This window comes from Sinocyclocheilus rhinocerous, unplaced genomic scaffold (assembly GCF_001515625.1).
Source record: "Sinocyclocheilus rhinocerous isolate Xijiao unplaced genomic scaffold, SAMN03320098_v1.1 scaffold1103, whole genome shotgun sequence".
NCBI classification, from domain to species: domain Eukaryota; kingdom Metazoa; phylum Chordata; class Actinopteri; order Cypriniformes; family Cyprinidae; genus Sinocyclocheilus; species Sinocyclocheilus rhinocerous.
In genome coordinates, this window is record NW_015641443.1 from 22,081 (window position 1) to 35,876 (window position 13,796).

The window sequence follows — 13,796 nt, forward strand, 5'->3', positions numbered from 1 at the left end:
ATGTAATGTTTATATATTAAATATATTTATATATAATATAAATTATATGAATATAAATATATACATGTAAATATTTTCAAAATATATACTGTATGTGTGTGTCTTTATATATACATAATACATATACACAGTAGACACACATATATTGAGTAAACAAAAACTTTTATTTTGGATGCGATTAATCGTTTGACAGCACAATTTTTAATAAATCAGAAAAAAATCACCACTGATTATGATTGGAAAAGAGCAGCATTAAAGCTTCCATAATGTTAACTTCCTTTGTGTTCCAAAGGACATAAATTCTAGTCATTTATTGTCAACTGGAGCACTTCAAATACTGGAGCAATTCTTTCTAAAAGCACTTTTTAAAATGACCTAAAGAGTATCATGTGAACAAGATTGAATACCAGATTACTTACATTAAGAATAATGTAGCAGTCACCTTCAAAAAGATTTCCATATGCTTGCTCTGGGACAGGGACCATTTTCATTTTCTGAAGAAGCATAAAACAGAATAATACATTAATATAATATAACATATTATAATATATATATATTGTATATTTGCCTAATTGGAGAAAACAACAGTGATTTCTTACACTGATGGTCCAGATCTGCAGGCCAGGTTTTCGCTGGATGTTTTTTAACTCATCCTGGGCTTCCGTCATTCTGCTGTATTCTGAGAAGAAATCTCAACGCTCAAACTATCTGAATTAAAAACCATAACCACAGCATAATGCATCACAACTGACAATAAAACTTCAGGTATACTGAAGCACATTTTGACACTGAATCTAAATTTGACCTGAATTCACGCTTGCATTATAAATTATAATACAAAGAAATGATTTCTTTATATAGAAAAAACATTGGACTATAATGTAAATGTGTAAATGTGACACTTGTGAACACATATTCTATATAACATAATAAAAATGCTAAACATTATAATAACACGATGTATTTCACTACAGTTTCACATTTTAGTTTTTAATTAAACGTTGTGACAGATTTTTGCAAATGTGAAATATCAGTAAGGAATCTTGAGTACAAAAATGTGATTTTTTTTTTAAAGGTGCTTGCTTCATCACTGAGTGACAGAGAACAGATGGTTTATGAAAGGATGATGAAGAGAATATGTGCAAATTTAGCTTCCTCTAGAAAATCTGTACCACTAAACAGCGCTGGCCAGTACTATGGCTACAAATGGATTTCACTTTCAAGAATCTGCTCAGTAAACACAAAAACTACTTTGCAACAGAAATGTGCATCAAAACTCATTTAAAACAGGTCACTATTCACATTACAAATTATGTGGAAATATTTCGCAACTCTGGAGTCATACGATGGCCAAAATGTCTTTCAGATGTTTCATCATCCGTGTCCGGCAAACGACTTTGCTTCAGAATACATTTAAAATGCAGATTCAGACAAGCTGTGAATCTTATTAGGACAAATATCCTGCAAATAAGTAGCAAATAAGTAGCATAGTGCAAACAAACAACTACTACACATCAGCAACCAGTCCTCTCTCATAAAACTCAATGCTAACAGTGAAAAGAAACGCTGACCTTTCATAATCACAGCACCGCTGTTGCTAAGAAACTGGGGCGCGAGAATATTGACTGAAATCTAGTGTTGAGGGTGGAGCATGAACAATTTAGCAGGATGTAGAAGACGGCATCCAAAAAAAAAAATCTAGTAGCAAAAAATCTTCTAATATACTAACTCAAGAAGAAATATGGAATCAGAAAATGGTATATAGTGAGAAAATAGACTAACTAAAGCACAGCTGTGATCATACTGTATATATGATCCAGTCTCAATAGCATTCAATCTTTTGCATGATCGTGTTACATTAATAACATTCATGATTGCTCTCTGACAAACAGCTCATTACTAAAGAAAAAGCACCATCTACTGTACAAGCACTTCATATTTAATAGTTTTGTGTGCTTTCTGTCCTGAATGACTGGTTTTCTTGTCTATTGACAAAGCTTTTTAAACAATAGTCAGCACAGGCTTTTCCATAAATCCTAATCAATGACATGGATTAGTCTCATATTTCCCAGTGTGAGTTTAAAAATGCAGGATCTTTTGATTCGATGTGACCAATTCATACATTTCTGTTCCAAATAATATCTAATCTGGAATATAACCGAGTAAAATTTCCATCAACGAGTCATTAAGATGTGCTTGCACTGCAAAGAAGTCAATTATACATTAAGATATTGTAAACTGTTTTTTTTTTTTTGGTTATAAGAGTCAATTTTAAAAATGTTAAACTTTGAAACATACTGTATCATAATTATGATTATATAACATATCCTTCAAGGACTGCATATGTACGTGATAGTTTAAATAAGGTTTTTTCTTACCTGTATGCCTTGCACAGAGGTATTGTTCAGCGTAGTAATGTATTAATGAGTTATGAGGAATCTCTCTGAGTGGTTTCCTCTCCCTCTGTACATTGTTAATGTGTGCTGATCAGGGAAGGGCTTGTATCTGTCCAGCCCTACAGGTGAGAACACACCTTAATGCCCACACAAGACTTTATATGGACAAGAACAGGAGTTCCTTTTGACCTCTTACGTACATAACCCCACATAAATAAACCTTTAGAAACAAACCAACACAAAAGCCAATAACTGAAGGCTAAAACTATACATGTTTCTCTGTTGTGTAATTCCAAAATGATCATATCAGAAATTAAATCAATACAGTTAAGAATTTAGAATCTAGACTTTTATTTATTATTTTAGAAGAAGTGCCAAACAAAAGGAAATAATACTTTTATTTAGAAAGGATAAAGCATTGATTAAAAGTGACAGTAAAGACATTTATAATGTTAAAAGTTATATTTATTTATTATTATTTATAAAATTATTTACAGTTTTTTAACTTTCTATTCATCAAAGAATCCTGAAAAAAAAAATATATATTTGGCAGTACAATGATTTTCAACACTGATAACAATAATAATAATAATAATAATAATAATAATAATAATAATAATAAAATGTTTCTTAAACACCAAATCAGCACATCAGAATGATTTTTGAAGGGTTATGAGACACTCAAAACTGAAGTAGGCTAATGACTGCTGAAATTCAACTTTGCCATCACAGGAATACATTGCACTTTAAAATATATTTAAAATAGAAAACAGTTATTTTAAATTGTAATATTTCACAATATTACGGTTTTACTGTATTTTGATCAAACAAATGCAGCCTTGATAAGAATAAAAGACATATTTTAAAAAACATTAGGCTAATACATTTGACCAACCTCCAATTGTTTGAAACTGGTTGAGATCAGAAAAGGAGGTCTTATAATAATTCAGCTAAAACATTATATCGCAATACTCTTCCTCATGTTGCTTCAAACGTGTATGACTTTCCTCCATGTGTTTTACAGAATAACCTGGTCAGTGGCCACTCTTTTCAATACAATGTACAGTAGGGACTGTCCAGAATGACAAAAGAGGACGTAATTCACAAGTGACATTCACAAGGACTTCTATGATATATTCCGAGTCCTCTTAAGTTTTCCTCAGTAGTCGGATCTTTGCAATAAATCACTATATTCAGGACAGGTGTGAACGATTCAGCTGCAGCACTTAAAGCAGTTGTATGTTCGTTTTTTTTACCTTGAAATATCACTTCTAAAATCATTCTGATCGACATCTAATAAGGCAAATGGCTTCTGCTTCTTTCCCATACTTCCCCATATATCTCTTCTGGAAGTGTGTAAATTTGGTGAGCGGGTACGCAATTCCGCGAAAAGGGCGGATTGCTTTACGGCAGCAATTGGGACGGTGATAGATTTACGACAGTGAATTTCTCTCACTTAACTGTAGGGGGCTCCAAAGTCGAAAATACACAAAACTTCTTACAGTTGCTTTAACAGCTCACTGAAGGGGAAGATTATTCATAAATAATGAAATGCATGAGTCATATGGACTACTTTTATGGAGCTTTTTGCATGCTTATTGAAGCTTGAAAGCATCAGTCCACATTAACATGAAAAAAGCGACCATTACTGATATTTTCTAGACAGACAGATGTTTCACAGAAGAAAGAATGGCATATGTGTTTTCGAACAACATGAGAGTGAGTAAACACTAACTGATAGTTCATAATTAGGAATCTCCTTCACTATCACATATTCTCTCAGTTCTATAAAACAAGCTGGTTTGAAGTTGGTGGAGGTCAGAGACTCGTGAGTCTCTCTCCTGCTCTGGATTCCTCTCACATCGGCTCTGCGTCTCAGCTCTTTCACGCTCAGATCACAAGGAACGCTTCAGACGGGAACGCCACACAGACACTCAGCAGAGCCAGAGAGAGGAGACGGTGATTAATCTCTTTCACTCCAGCAGATGGGGAGAAAGAGCGAACGAATCCCCTGCGGGAGGCTCTTGGGCAGATATCGGAGGCTTCCTATGGCAAACGGCCCATCAGCCACTAACAAATAAAGAGAAGTGGCAAAATGGTGCTTCATTAAGGTTTAGAGGCTTCACCTTAATTGCAGGCCAGAATGCCATTCTGAGGGAGACAGAGAGGTGGGCGAACAAACTCTCAAAGTATTGTGTGTGCAGAAAAGCAGAACATTTCAAGAATAAAAGTGTAAAGGCATTTATAACAAGGAACAAAAACTTATTTTCTGAGTGATAACAGCAGTTTTACTGATTAACAAGATCTATACTGTATATCCACCTGTATGCCTATCCATCTAGTTTCTGTCTATATACATCTAAATGTCTGTCATCTTTAAATCTTTTCATCTGTTTGTCTGTCTATACGTCATATATCTATCTACTACTCTATCTACCTACCTATCTATATGTCTATCCATCTGTCTCTTTCTGTCTAACCTTTTATATCCACCCATTTATCCATCTACCTACCTATTTATACATCTACTGTATACATCTAACCCTGCACATACCTATCCATGTTTCTATCCATCCATCCATCTATCAGTATATCTACCTAGTCTATCCTAGTCTAGTCTAGTAGTCTATCTACCCACTACATATACCTACCTACATCTGTCTATCCATTCATCCATCTACTGAACTATATAGACATCTATTACTCTATCTACCTGTCTGTCTCTCCACCTCTCTATCCATCTACCTACCTACAATACGTCTACATATCTACAATTCTACCACATCTATCCATCTATGTCTGTCTATACCTCTATCCATCTATCTGTCCATCTATCCATTTGTCTCTTTCTATCTGTCTATAGATCCATCTTTAATCTATCATCTACTATAGGTTAAATATAATGAATATATCAGCATTAATTATAGATAATAATGAACTTAGAATTTACTTACAGTCATGTAATATACGGCTATATGTTTTTTTCATTTGAGTCAATGTGAGTTCTGAGGCATTTGAGTTCTAATGCGAAGAAACTCAATGACACTGGTTAGGGTAACAGGGCTTGGGCAAAACTAATTATGTTTGTCCCAATGTCATTTAGCGGCCGCCGGTTAGGTAATCAGTGTTTATGAAGCAACACGTGCCCAATGCAATATGTTGGTGGAACAATAAAGAATTAAATTTTCCTGCATTTATCACTGTATAATGTGCAACCTTTAGGATTTAAGTGTATTTTGCTTACTAACTGCATAAAACAGTGTGTACAGCACACATACAGACATGGGTGCACACTACACACACACACACACACACATGCATGACAATAGCAAAGCAAACAGATATGACTCATTTGAGCAACCCAACATGAGAGAGCTCATATTCAGCTGTTCCTTTCATTCACCGTCCCAGAGACGCCTTAGGCAAACATTTCTCGGACAGCACCCAAATTCAAAATGTAATTTTATACTCTCAAACACACAGGGCTGTTTTCATCTCCAAGAAGTAAAACACACAATGCATGAAGCTCAAGGTCATGTGATTCACAAAGGTTCCCAAGTACCATATTTGGATATCCTTAAGTTAATCATTGAGATCAGGAATTTCTGACAGCGCAAATACATTGTAAAATGTGTTGAATCACATTTTGGTCTGGTTCTATGCAAGTCAGAGAAATTATTTACATTAGGTTACACCAACAAAAGAGTCAGTACAGGTCAAGCTATTTTACTTTTCACTTTTACAGTATAAACTGAGACACAAAATGTTAAATATTTGTGAAATAATGCGAAAACCATCTTACCTTTCTCGAACTCTAAGGTGAACAGAATAATTGAATAATGTATAAATGCACAGCTGACCGCCACCACATATATTTCCATGGCTACAAAAAGAAAATACCTGCTTTTCCCCCAAGTTTTACCACCAGAAATGACTATTTACTGTCACAAGTGGCCTTTTGGTTGCTGCTCTGTAAGTGAACCGCTTAAAGTTCGTGGCAAATCATGCAGCAAACTAACCGAGCGCTCAGTTTGCTCATTAACTACATTTCACACAGCCCACATTTCTGTGCACTCCATTCTTCACACAAAATCTTGTTGAGGAAAACCGAGCATATTTAAATTCACTGTACTGTAAAGGTGGTGTACAATGGACTTATTCTGTGTAATCCACTCATGGCTTCCCAGCATCCCTTTGGAACTTAATCAAGTGCAATGCACACAAATAGACACAAACGTAAGCCATTCTTCATATTGATTGCATCTTTTATTTTAATAATGATGATTATTAATTTCAGATCCTGACGTATTGGATTGTTTATTAACTTTCACATTATATTGTATTATTAATTCAAATCACAGTTGGGTAATAGATGCAAACGTTTCTTTTGAACACAATGCTTATATGCTATATTTTCAAAGGCATACAAGAACCTAAGAAAATAACGGCATCATCTTTTGCCCGATAATATCATTCAGTCCAATGAAGACTTCTGACCGTCACTGAAAACTCTTCACGAATGTTAAAAGACTCAAACGTTCGCTCTTACAGTAAGTGTTTGCTTAAAGGTTTCGAATTGTAAATATGCAGCATACAAAAACTCATTTGTGTCCCCATAAAAACAAGTCAGAAGGCACTTGGTACGAGAGAACGAGAAAAAGTAAATCACAGTTGTTGGAACTACAGATGACGCCACGGAAAAGACTGCCTGCATAGCCTGAACAGAAAAAAAAAGTTCAAAGTGTTTTCACGCCAGTCCACAAAAATAGTACGTCTTGTTCTTTTTCCTGGTAAATATACTCAAGGATAGTAAACGCTTGTGTTTCTCTTAAAAAACAATGCTTTTTTTCTTCATTCTCCATCAAACGTTGAAATAAACTGAGTATATATATTTGCTTGCCAAGGAATTATGTTGGCCGTTGGTCCACTGAGGGAGATGGAGTGGCATTCGTTGGGTGAGTGGTGTCCTCTAGAAGCCAGGGCCAAACGGTGGCTCGGCCTGAGATGGCTGGAGGGGGTGTTCGTGTTTGGAAGGCAGTGCTGGACCTGTATGCTACCTGGCCCTCAGGCTCTGTAACACACTGTAAACGTCCGTCTCTTTGCTCAGGTCTTCAAACAGTGGCAGTAAATCCAGCAGCTCAGTGTCTGTCATGTCATCAAACCACGACTGCACTGGCACCTGCAGACACACAAACACCATTGCAAGACGACACTTTAAGCACAAGCTGAAAACACACTTTTTTAAGCTAGTAGCTTTAAACAATAAAAATACCATTTGCAGTTCTTTAGATTATGCAAAGAGAATTGTTTTTATTAAGAACCATTTGATCATTGAATAGGGTCTCTTAATAAGGCATAAGAAACCCCCTGAAAGGAATAGTTCACCCAAAAATAAAAATTCTTATGACTTTATGCAGAACACAAAGAACATATTTTACAGATTTGAAATGACATGAGGGTGAATGAATAATGACAGACTTTTCATTTTTAGCTGAACTACCCCTTAAAGAAACACGCAGAAAAGACTTTAACAGCTCGCAAGACTGAAGAGTGACATTTCTAAATGTGTTCAATAACTGATGCTTTTTTCATGTGTTTTCAAGCTACTTGTTCTGCCCCTTTGAAAATTTTTTATTTTTTCTGTCTCTTTATAAAAAAAAAAACTCTTTATAAAAGGCCTCTTTAGATCATTGATGTCCTCTATAACACTGAAAATCCTTCAGTGTTATGGAAGTACTAAGTACTAAGGATGCACAATTTGTGGGAAAAAAAAATTTAAATGGCAATTTTCTAAAAAAAAAAAAAATTATATATCAATATAACTGTAATAATACTGTAATTATTATTGTTGTTGGTTTCTTATTGTATTATATTTATTGTGACTAAAAACACAATAAGAAACATTAGAACTGTAATATTTCACTGTAAAATAAAGTGTTAAATACCATTAAATTTTTTTTATAATAATTTATTATTATTTTATTTTACAGTACAACTGTTAAATGTGTGACCCACATTCACAGCATTTACTGCAAACTGAGCTGTTCCACGACAATAGCTGGGTTTCCATCCAAACGTGAAGCAAATTTTTACCATGGAAATGATCTGTCGTTTTCATCCTATTGTTTACTATATTTATTTGTTTGGCCAGTGTCGTTGTGGGTTTTGGTTCTTTTGCTGTTGTAGACTGTAAAGACTTTTGAAATATCTGAAATAATTTGGCGAAGTGATACAGACATGTAATGCGGTCAAGAGCTGCTTAACAGCTCGCAAGACTGAAGAGTGAAATTTCTAAATGTGTTCAATAACTGATGCTTTTTTAATGTGTTTTCAAGCTACTTGTTCTGCCGCTTTGAAAAATTTATATTTTTTCTGTCTCTTTATAAAAAAAAAACTCTTTATAAAAGGCCTCTTTAGATCATTGATGTCCTCTATAACACTGAAAATCCTTCAGTGTTATGGAAGTACTAAGTACTAAGGATGCACAATTTGTGGGAAAAAAAAATTTAAATGGCAATTTTCTAAAAAAAAAAAAAATTATATATCAATATAACTGTAATAATACTGTAATTATTATTGTTGTTGGTTTCTTATTGTATTATATTTATTGTGACTAAAAACACAATAAGAAACATTAGAACTGTAATATTTCACTGTAAAATAAAGTGTTAAATACCATTAAATTTTTTTTATAATAATTTATTATTATTTTATTTTACAGTACAACTGTTAAATGTGTGACCCACATTCACAGCATTTACTGCAAACTGAGCTGTTCCACGACAATAGCTGGGTTTCCATCCAAACGTGAAGCAAATTTTTACCATGGAAATGATCTGTCGTTTTCATCCTATTGTTTACTATATTTATTTGTTTGGCCAGTGTCGTTGTGGGTTTTGGTTCTTTTGCTGTTGTAGACTGTAAAGACTTTTGAAATATCTGAAATAATTTGGCGAAGTGATACAGACATGTAATGCGGTCAAGAGCTGCCTGGAACTACGGTCGCCACACCTTAGAATGTTCGTCAGCCAATCAGATTCAAGCATTCAACTTCCCCGTAGTATAAATATGGATATGTATATACAAAGACTATAAAATACCCAAGACATGTCACTCGTATAGTTTTGAATGGGGAAAAATGCAACGCTCAATATGGCCGCTCAATCGCAGGAAGCCCCGCCTTCTGAATGAAAGAGCCAATCGCTAATCGGTAAAGTCAGCACATCACTGCAGCTGCCGTTAGCAGTAAGGATTAACGAGCTGCTGGATTCATGAATATTAATCAGGTTGCATGCAATCGCTCGAAATGATTTGCTGTAATCAAAACAGGGACAATAATAGGTGAGCGCCAGCCAATGAGATTGTCTTTTGCGCATTAGTTCCGCCTACTACCGGAGAACCCGGCAGTTCTTAAAAGCTGAAGAATTCCAAAGGAACTCCGTTATTTTGACAGGAAAATACAACAAAGTATTTCGTTTACATGTAGGGCGTCAATTCTGCATGGTGCGTAAGACTCTCTCGTACTCTCTCTCTTTGCGTGTGAGAAAAAAGCAAAGTGACGGCGAGTACAGTACAGACGGTGTACAGTTTACGGTGCGCTGCGCATCCACTGAGATTAATTTGAAAAAAAGCACTGATCGCTTGGAGTGTGAAACTCTGAAGCGCTCAGTCAGTGTGTTCGGCCAGTGAAAATATATCTGTGCTAAACTTATACTTAGCCTCCAACTCACACACTGGCGAGTAAAATCTGAGAATTTATTAGCCAGTGGCTAATATTAGACATCATTTAGTCGCCCAGAGTGAAGATTTAGTCACATATGTGAGTGATTTACTCGCAATGTAGAGGGTTGGCAACCAACTTATTTTGCCACAGGCTTTAATCAGCACCTTCAGATCATTAGTTTGAATACAGAATAACACCTTCTCATCTAACAGGAGGGATTCAAGCGTGTGTAGGAGGTGACAGCACTGAGGTACAGTAGGATCTGTCTGACTGCAGCTTCCTCCACAAGTCTCTCGCTACACACTATCTATAATTGATGAGAAGTTTTGACAAAGGAGTGTAAAGTGCCAGTGGCTGGGTTCTACCTCATTAGTTCCACTGGAAAAAATTATTCTGGGATAAAGACATAAATTCATGCACTAGGAGTCAACATGCAACCTATATTATATAGTAATAGTGTATTCTGAAGCTGTAATGTCAAATCAAATGCAGCTGAGGTCCACAGTGACACGTACAGCGTTTTCTGGATGAAAGATGTAGGAGGCAGGTGAGTTGTCCACTATGATGACTTTGTTGAGCTCTCGGCCCAGTCGACTGAGGTCTTTGACGTAGTTCCCCCGGTGGAACACACAGGATTCCCTGAAGAGCCGTGCCCTGAACACGCCCCGCCGGTCCAACAGGTCTGCTACAGGGTCAGCATACTGCAAGATCAAAATAGAGATGAAAGAATAAAACAATCACACTATGAGCAGACAGACTAACTTTCCCTGCCTGCATTTATGCATAGAAGACATCAGTATTTTATCTCTGTCCTGAATTGAAAACTAAAAAAAAAAGTAAAGAAAAGAATATCATATATGTATATTTAATAGATATTAAATACATTTTAAAATATTAAGCAATTTAAAAAATATATTTAATATATATTGCAAAAATATATATTACAAAAAATAAATTACAAAACTGCAGCAAAGCAGTTTGGCAGCAGAGTGTCAGTAGCACTCAAGCATGCTATTCTTGCAAAAAAATAAATATAATAATAATAATACATTTAAAATGAAGGAATTCAAAATACTTAAATTAATTGAAATATATAAAAAATAAAATAAATAAATAAATATTTTTCGTATCTGACTCAAATCCAGCCCCCAAAAATATGAAATAATAACTTGAATAAATATTTTTAAACTTAATCATAATACAAATAATTTAATATGAATTAAATGTGTTAATAAATAAATAAATATATAAATAACATACATTTTATGTATCTGACACAATTCCAGCCAAAAAAACCGACATGATGTAATATATCATTTTTATAAAATAATTTTACAAACTTAATCATGTAATAATAATGAATGAATGAAAATTGCAGAAATAAAGTAAATAAACAATTAATAAATACTTATGTCTCTAACTCAGCCAAAAAAAAACTGAAACAATAAATAATAAATTACTTATACATTTATTATTTATAAATTACTTATAAATAATAAATTCTTTTTTTTCAAACCCAATCCAAAAAACATATATATATTTATATATGGATTTTCGTTTATGGATTTAAATCTGATTGATTCCCCCCAGCTTTTGAAAAACTGGGATAAATTTGCAATAAAATGTCATTCTACTTTGACAAGGAAGCAGTTTTCTTGCTGCTGAAAATGAACGTTTGGCAGGAAAAACATTTTATATTAATACCAGTGGTGCATAATACATAATCTCATGAACAAGATAAACGATTATCAATGCATGAACCAAACTCACTGCAAACTTTCTGACTCCGTTTCCCAAACATCATTTTTTAAATATATAGCTATATATAAATTACACAGAACAGCGAAATCGCTCTAAACAACATTAAAGTTCCTCGGAGAGTATCTCACAGGAGATGGATCCTGGGAGCTCCACTGACTTCACTCCATCACTTATTTGCTTTAAATAAGTAACTTTACTTATTTGCATAACGTTCAACTTTGTGAAATCACTGGGCTCAACTTTCACTGAAAAGGACTTCCTTTGCTAAATCGAGCCTGTAAAATATTGACTAATTGACCAAATATTGAGAAATACTGACTAGAAATTGCAAGCTGTTAGTCCTAAAGATGGTTTATATGCAGTCTAAAGAAAGCTTAGGAAATCTTACCTTAGCCAGGCTGGCTGTAAAAAGAACACATTCAAACAGTTCGCCCATTTTCTGCAGAAACTCATCCACGTGAGGCCTCTTCAGTACGTAGACCTTCAAACAAACCAAATAAACAGCTATTACTGATGGAAAGAAATCACTTCTGATTTCTGCAGACAGAAGAGATGCTGAAATTGAACTTTTAACGAACCTCTTTGTAGAGTTTCAGTCTTCAACTTGTAGTTCAGTTGCTGCAACCCAGTGCAAGTAACCAAGAACAGGCCAACCCTGATCCACAAAGCCTATCCTGGATTACTTGAACCAGGTACCAGCCACTTCGCAGATGTTTTCCAGCAACAAATGAGCCATATTGACTCACACACAGATTTACAATCAACACACTTCAGACTCCCCTCAAGCATGTTTACTCTTTCGGGCTGTGTTCAAACTGGTGACATTTGTTTACTTCAAGTTCGTTACCTCGAGCGAGTGCTGTTGACTACATCGTACCCAATGACTCGAGGAGAATGATAAAAAGGAAATGAGTTCAGATTCCGACTGTGATTTAGCATGAACCCTTTGGGACCACTCACATATTACTGCTTCTTAAGAGATGAAAAGACAAAGCCTCAGAGGACACATGTTGGAAAGAGTAAGATATCATTACCGCTGATGTCTTAATACAGCAGAGAATGCACAGAACAGTGAAGTCGCCGTCACTAAGATGTAGTTTATGTTGCAATTCTTAATAACTTTTTTACAGGAATATTTCAGGTTCAATATAAGTTAAGCTTGATGTGGCTTAATGTTGATTACCATAAACATTTTTTTTTTTAACTTTATTTAAAAGAAGCAAAAATTGAAGTTAATGTGAGGCACTTATAATGTAACTGAACAGGGTCAATGCATAACTGTTAAGATAATATAAATTCACTTTAAAAATGATCACCGTTTTAACAGTAAAACTCCTACATTTAATTGGTTATTGGTAAACAGTTTACAGTAAAATACTGTTAAATGTACAATTTTGGGAAGTGAAAAAGAACAAGTCTTAACTTTTTCTCATCAATTATGAACATTAGGGTTTTTGGTTACATTTTATGTTGTTTATTTTATTTGTATGTCATGTTAAAATTATGCTGTTTTGTATGACATCATGCACCTATTAGTATTTACCTCAGCTTGTGAACAAGCTAGTTGTGATGAATTGTGATTCATCATGTGTCTTTAATCTTTACCATCTGTATTTTTAAAGTGGTTGTCAGCAGGGACGTGCACAGACATTTTGAGGGGCAGGGGCTCAAGTGGAAAAAGGGGCACTTCTCATATTTATTTTAATTTTTTTCTAAACAAAACATTAAATATATTAGGGGCGTGAGATATTGACAAAAAATATATCTAAATATTTTCTGAGATTTTATCGATAACGATAATTAGACAATATTTTGCTGAGTGTGTTATTGTGCTGATATCTTAAGGACTATCGTGGACAGCTGGCTTCTAAAGTTTTTGATATTCTGCATATTCTGTGTGGTAATCAGTTCACAGC

The 13,796-nt window shown here is 34.6% G+C and overlaps 2 protein-coding genes across 2 annotated transcripts in view; both read right to left on the bottom strand.

The window, feature by feature from the left end:
• Positions 1-6,391, bottom strand: part of LOC107754934 (villin-1-like) — an 18,708-nt gene extending 12,317 nt beyond the window's left edge. Inside the window, exons 1-4 of the mRNA XM_016571576.1 lie at positions 6,199-6,391; positions 2,379-2,515; positions 600-679; positions 420-494 (exon numbers count right to left, since the gene is read on the bottom strand). Of these exons, the coding sequence (XP_016427062.1) occupies positions 420-494; positions 600-668 (144 nt within the window). The 5' untranslated portion in view covers positions 669-679; positions 2,379-2,515; positions 6,199-6,391. The remainder of the gene's footprint in view (positions 1-419; positions 495-599; positions 680-2,378; positions 2,516-6,198) is intronic.
• Positions 6,392-6,721: 330 nt separating this feature from the next.
• ctdspla (CTD (carboxy-terminal domain, RNA polymerase II, polypeptide A) small phosphatase-like a) overlaps positions 6,722-13,796 on the bottom strand; it is a 46,413-nt gene continuing 39,338 nt past the window's right edge. The window contains exons 5-7 of the mRNA XM_016571589.1: positions 12,269-12,361; positions 10,635-10,820; positions 6,722-7,575 (exon numbers count right to left, since the gene is read on the bottom strand). Of these exons, the coding sequence (XP_016427075.1) occupies positions 7,450-7,575; positions 10,635-10,820; positions 12,269-12,361 (405 nt within the window). The 3' untranslated portion in view covers positions 6,722-7,449. The remainder of the gene's footprint in view (positions 7,576-10,634; positions 10,821-12,268; positions 12,362-13,796) is intronic.